A 6,160-nucleotide genomic window follows, 5' to 3' on the forward strand; every position below is an offset into this window, starting at 1 on the left:
TTCTCAAACTGAGGATTGGGCTCAGGCTTTGGCTCCCCCACCCGGGGCACTGGGAATCAGGTGGACTCAGGCTTCGGTTCCCCCCTCTTGGGGTCATGTAGTAATTTTTACTGTCAGAAGGGGGTCACGGTGCATTGAAGTTTGAGAAGCCCTGGTCTAGATCACGTACACATAGGCTCCCAGAAGATCACCGTGATGGAGTCCTAGTTTCACCAGGATGTTCTAGAGCCCCACCACGCTGAAGGGCTACACTGGAGGTTCTAGATCAACACCCACAACATGGGTGGCCTGATTCTAAAGCATTCATGGTTGTACTGGAACCCTCCCACCTTGAAGGGCCGATGTTCTGGATCCCACAAGGTTCTAGATCCCTGACCTGCACCCCAAGATACCTGAAGGGAGCTGACAGAAAGCTCTAGTGGCTCGATTCCTTAGCTATTTCTAGACCTATAAAGATATTACGGGACTGTTGAGATACCTAGAACACCATCAGCCCCAGGTTGTCCACTGAGAGGTGGTAGCTGTTCTAGACCTCCGGTGGCTGGGACAGGGTGGGTTCTAGAGCACATCAAGAACATCCCACTTCTAGAGCCAGGGTGCTTGTGGTCCAGAGCCTCTAGAGCCAAGATGGGGCGCAGGCTCAAGAACGCTTGCTGTCTAGACAAGGCTGATCTAGAACCATTCCTTCCCCTTGTATTGGGTCATTTCATGCAGAGGCCTTTCAGACTGGGGGGAAGGGGGGAGATTTGCCTGTAAATAAAAATGTACCCACAATCCCTTGCCTTAAAATTAAAAATAGGGGGAGGGGTGGTGCAAATCATCCCCCTCCTGGGAAATTTACCCATAATCCTTTGCCATAAAGTTAAGGGGGAGTGTTTCCAGTTACAATTCTCCACCCTCCCACAGGCCTGTCAGTGTCTGCCCCCGGCCAGGTCTGCCTGCCCCACCCCCACCCCCCCAGTCATTCAGGTGGAGTGCATGGGGTGGCCCATGAGGGGGGGGCCTGGGGGAGTGGGGTCGAAGGCCTCCCCCCCGTGGTGGAACTGGGGCACGTACAGGGTGGCGAAGGTGGCGGCGTTGTAGCCCTGGGGGGGTGGGGGGTGGTGCCCCATGGGGGGCCCTGGCAGCTGGGCAGGGGGAGCGAAGGGCAGGGCCCCCCCCTCGCAGTCGTCGCGGACGGAGCAGCCCCCGCTGCGCTTCCCCTTCTGCCGGCGGTTGCAGAACCAGACACGGACCACCTGGGGGGGGGCAGACGGACGGAGGTCAGCGCCATGGGACGGACTGCCCCCGTGCCCCTCCCCCCCAGACCTCCTGTGCCCCCACCCCACACAGCTCCCCCATGTTCTGCACCCTCCCCTCCCCAGCCCCCTAACCCGCAGCCCCCCACAGCTCCCATGTGCCACACCCTCCCCTCCCCAGCCCCCTAACCCGCAGCCCTCCATGCACACAGCCCCCCACACCCCTCCCCCCACAGCTCCCCCATGTGCCACACCCTCCCCTCCCCAGCCCCCTAACCCGCAGCCCTCCATGCACACAGCCCCCCACACCCCTCCCCCCACAGCTCCCCATGTGCCTCACCCTCCCCTCCCCAGCCCCCTAACCCACAGCCCTCACTGCACACAGCCCCCCCCACCCCTCCCCCCACAGCTCCCCCATGTTCCTCACCCTCCCCTCCCCAGCCCCCTAACCCACAGCCCTCCATGCACACAGCCCCCCACGCCCCTCCCCCCACAGCTCCCCCATGTGCCGCACCCTCCCCTCCCCAGCCCCCTAACCCACAGCCCTCCATGCTCACAGCCCCCCACACCCCTCCCCCCACAGCTCCCCCATGTTCCACACCCTCCCCTCCCCACCCCCCTAACCCTCAGCCCTCCATGCACAGCCCCCCACACCCCTCCCCCACAGCTCCCCATGTGCCGCACCCTCCCCTCCCCACCCCCCTAACCAACAGCCCTCAACGCTCTCTTCCGCAGACAAGCCTCCCGCCCCAGCTACCTCATGTGCCGCACCCTCCCCTCCCCAGCCCCCTAACCCGCAGCCCTCCATGCACACAGCCCCCCACACCCCTCCCCCACAGCTCCCCCATGTTCCACACCCTCCCTCCCCAGCCCCCTAACCGCAGCCCTCCATGCACAGCCCCACACACCCCTCCACCACAGCTACCGATGTGCCGCACCCTCCCCTCCCCAGCCCCCTAACCCACAGCCCTCCATGCACACAGCCCCCCACACCCCTCCCCACACAGCTCCCCCATGTGCCGCACCCTCCCCTCCCCAGCCCACTAACCCGCAGCCCTCCATGCACACAGCCCCCCCACCCCTCCCCCCACAGCTCCCCCATGTTCCACACCCTCCCCTCCCCAGCCCCTAACCCGCAGCCCTCCATGCACAATGCCCCCCCACCCCTCCCCCCACAGCTCCCCCATGTTCCACACCCTCCCCTCCCCAGCCCCCTAACCCGCAGCCCTCCATGCACACAGCCCCCCACACCCCTCCCCCCACAGCTCCCCCATGTTCCACACCCTCCCCTCCCCAGCCCCCTAACCCACAGCCCTCCATGCACACAGCCCCCCACGCCCCTCCCCCACATAGCCCCCCCACACACACACATGCCCCCTGCGCCCCTCCCCACCCACGGGCCCCGGACTCACGTCCTTGTCGAGGCGCAGGTCGTGGGCGATGTGGGCGATCTCCTGCAGGCTGGGCTTCGGGCAGCGCAGGAAGTAGCTCTCCAGGGAGCCCCGCGCCGCCGTCTCGATGCTGGTTCGCTTCCGCTTGCGGGCCTGGAGCAGGGCGCTCTCCATGCTGCACATCTGGGGGACAGGCGGGGGCCGCCCCGCAGAGTCACTGCACCGCCCTGACTCCTGCCCCCAAATCACCCCGTCTCCCCACAGAGTCACTGCAGCGCCTCGACTCAGCCCGTCCCCACGCAGTGCCCTCGACTCACCCCATCCCCCCGCAGAGTCACTGCAGCACCCTGACTCACCCCGTCCGCTCGCAGTCACCAGCGCCTCGACTCACCCCGTCCCCCCGCAGAGTCACTGCAGCACCCTGACTCACCCCGTCCCCCCGCAGTCACCAGCGCCTCGACTCATCCCATCCCTCCACGGTGCCCCCAAATTACCCCATCCCCCCCCAGTCACTGCACCACCCCGACTCACTCCATCCCCCTGCAGTGCCCCCAACTCACCCCGTCCCCCCGCAGAGTCACCACAGCACTCTGACTCACCCCCATCCCTGAGTAGTGCCCCCAAATCACCCTGTCCCCCCGCAGTCACTGCAGCACCCTGACTCACCCCATCCCCCAGCAGAGTTACCACAGTGCCCTCAACTCACCCCATCCCCCCGCAGAGTCACCCCAGAAGGCCATTGCCCCCTTGACATGTCAACCCCCACACTCACCCCAGCCCCCCGTCTGCCCCTGCCCCCGGCTCCCCCATTCCCCCCCAGGCACCTCAGCATCCCACCCAGCCCTAGTCCCTCCCAGAGTGAACCCAGTGCCCCCCATTTCCCTCCCAAGTCACACCAGCAACCCCCCAGCAGCCCGTTGCCCCCCCACACCAACCCACTCACTCACCCCAGAGCAGGCCATCAGTGCCCCATAGTCACCCCAACCGCCCCCAGCACACAGCACACTGTCACCTGCCCCACTCCCCAACATCCCACCCACCCTTTGGGCCCAGCCCCCCCGATCGCACCCCACAGGTGCCCCCCCAAAATCCCACCCACCCCTCTCCCCGTGGGGCCCCCCACCCACCCACCTCCTGCAGGTTGGCGTTGCCGTCGGCCTCGTCCAGCCAGCGCTGCAGCAGCGGTTTCAGTTTGCACATGTTCTTGAAGCTGAGCTGCAGGGCCTCGAAGCGGCAGATGGTCGTCTGGCTGAACATCTTCCCTGCAGGGCGCGAGGGGGGGGGGGTCAGGGCCCAGGGTGGAGGGCAGCCCTGCCCGGACCCAGGGGGCAGCCCCCCCCCAGCCGTCTCACTGCGAGGGGGAGCCCCTGCCCTCAGAACGGACCCCGGCATCCGGGCCCCCTTTGAAAATGGGCCCAGGTGTCCAGGGACATTCCCCACCCTGTGAAGGGACCCAGGCGTCCGGGCCCCTCCCCCACACCCCTTTGGAAATGAACCCAGGTGTCCTGGGACCTCCTCACGTCTCAGAAGGAACCCTGGAGTCCCGGTGAGCCCTCCCCACCCCCACCTCGGGAGACACAGCACCCTGGCATCCCCCCAGCCCGTCCAGGAATGGACCCTGGCATCCGGGTGCCCCCCTCAATGACACCCACCGTACAGCACGCCCAGGGCCAGCCCCACGTCGGCCTGCGTGAACCCCAGCGTGATCCGCTTGTGCTTCAGCTCCTTGGCAAACTGCTCCATCTCCTCCGTGCTCGGGGTCTCCTGGAGGAGGGGACAGGGCCTGTCAGTGGGGAGGGGCAGAGAGAGAACCCAGGAGTCCTGGCTCCCAGCCCTGCCCCTGCTCTAACCACTAGACCCCACTCCCCTCCCAGAGCCAGGGACAGACCGCAGGGCTGGGCTAGCAGGGGGCTGCAGGTCTGGAGTGAGGGGCACCAGCAGAGCTGGGGTGGGGGGGTTTCCAGCCTGGAGCCAGGGCTCTGGCCTGGCCCATCGTCTGGCAGGAATCTGGCCACCCCAGTCCCGGGGCTGAGGACACAGATGGAGCCCAGGTAACAACCGCCCGCCCCGGCTGAGCGGATTGAATCTTTGTGAGGAGATTGTCCATTCCTGACACACCCAGAGCCCCTCCCCACCTAGCTGGGGAGAGAACCCAGGCGTCCTGGCTCCCAGCCCCCCCTCTCTAACCCACCAGACCCCACTCCCCTCCCAGAGCCGGGGAGAGAACCCAGGAGTCCTGGCTCCCACCCCCAGCTCTAACCACTAGCCCTCACTCTGTTCCCAAAGCTGGGAAGTGAACCCAGGAGTCCTGGCTCCTGCCCCTGTGTTTGGAGACCTGGGGCGCTGCATGGAGGATCTGTTCCCATCGCTCAGGAATGACAACGACCCCGCACCTGTCTGACCAGCTCCGCCTGCGCTGCAGCCACCTCTGGGGAACAGCGGCTGGGTGACACCCGCCCGCCTTTGCAACAAGAAGGGAAGTTGTGTCCTGGCTCCCAACCCCCCGCTCTAACCACCAGCCCCCACTCCCCTCCCAGAGCTGGGGAGAGACCCCAGGAGTCCTGGCTCCCAGCTCCTCCTGCTCTAACCACCAGCCCCCACTCCCCTCCCAGAGCCGGGAGAGAACCCAGGAGTCCTGGCTCCCAGCCCCCCGCTCTAACCACCACTCCCCTCCCAGAGCTGGGGAGAGACCCCAGGAGTCCTGGCTCCCAGCTCCTCCTGCTCTAACCACCAGCCCCCACTTCCCTCCCAGAGCCGGGAGAGAACCCAGGAGTCCTGGCTCCCAGCCCCCCCCCTGCTCTAACCACCAGCCCCCACTCCCCTCCCAGAGCCGGGGAGAGAACCCAGGAGTCGTGGCTCCCAGCTCCTCCTGCTCTAACCACCAGCCCCCACTCCCCTCCCAGAGCCGGGAGAGAACCCAGGAGTCCTGGCTCCCAGTCCTCTAACCACCAGCCCCCACTCCCCTCCCAGAGCCGGGGAGAGAACCCAGGAGTCCTGGCTCCCAGCTCCTCCTGCTCTAACCACCAGCCCCCACTCCCCTCCCAGAGCCGGGGCGAGAACCCAGGAGTCCTGGCTCCCAGCCCCCTTGGGCTGGGGAGTGGGGCCAGGCCAGTGTGCTCAAGGGGGAATTCACAGCTGATCGTAAATCAGGGAGGAGTCCCAATTAGAGCACAGGAACATATCTTCCTTTGGGGCAGCTGGACACAGGGCCCAGCCTGAAGGGGGAGGGGGCTGGGAGCCAGGACTCCTGGGTTCTCTTCCCAGCTCTGGAAGGGGAGTGGGGGCTAGTGGGGGCCTGGGAGCCAGGACTCTACTCCACTTCCTGTCCCAAACTCTGCCCAGCTGAGATGTGGTGTGATCTGTTGGGATCTCTCTAGCACCACAGGGTGGATCCAGCAGAGATCCTGAGGGACCCGGTCTGTAGCTTGGGGGATCTGCTGGGATCTCAGGAGATCCACTGCTGGGATCTCACCCAGCCCCCGAGTCCGTCCGTACCTCGTCCCCGCTCTCGGCCTCCTCCGCCTTGACCTC

The 6,160-nt window shown here is 66.0% G+C and overlaps 1 protein-coding gene across 1 annotated transcript; it reads right to left on the bottom strand.

Moving 5' to 3' along the window:
• Positions 1–706: 706 nt before the first annotated feature.
• On the bottom strand, positions 707–6,160 carry LOC123344918 (POU domain, class 3, transcription factor 3-like). The gene is made up of 5 exons (XM_044981420.1): positions 6,125–6,160; positions 4,282–4,393; positions 3,761–3,891; positions 2,651–2,812; positions 707–1,238 (listed from the first exon to the last, which is right to left on the bottom strand). The coding sequence occupies exons 2-5, from the start codon at positions 4,370–4,372 to the stop codon at positions 966–968; spliced, it is 657 nt and encodes a 218-aa protein (XP_044837355.1). The 5' UTR covers positions 4,373–4,393; positions 6,125–6,160; the 3' UTR covers positions 707–965.

The sequence above is a fragment of the Mauremys mutica genome, chromosome 12 (assembly GCF_020497125.1).
Source record: "Mauremys mutica isolate MM-2020 ecotype Southern chromosome 12, ASM2049712v1, whole genome shotgun sequence".
Classification (NCBI taxonomy): Eukaryota; Metazoa; Chordata; order Testudines; family Geoemydidae; genus Mauremys; species Mauremys mutica.

Excerpts from the sequence above, each read along its gene's own strand:
- LOC123344918 (XM_044981420.1), bottom strand. The coding sequence starts at position 4,372 with ATGGAGCAGTTTGCCAAGGAGCTGAAGCACAAGCGGATCACGCTGGGG. Across the intron at positions 3,892-4,281 it reads GGCCCTGGGCGTGCTGTACG|GGAAGATGTTCAGCCAGACG; the intron begins GTGGGTGTCATT and ends CGCGCCCTGCAG. Across the intron at positions 1,239-2,650 it reads ACCTGCGCCTCGACAAGGAC|GTGGTCCGTGTCTGGTTCTG; the intron begins GTGAGTCCGGGG and ends GCCCCCCCCCAG.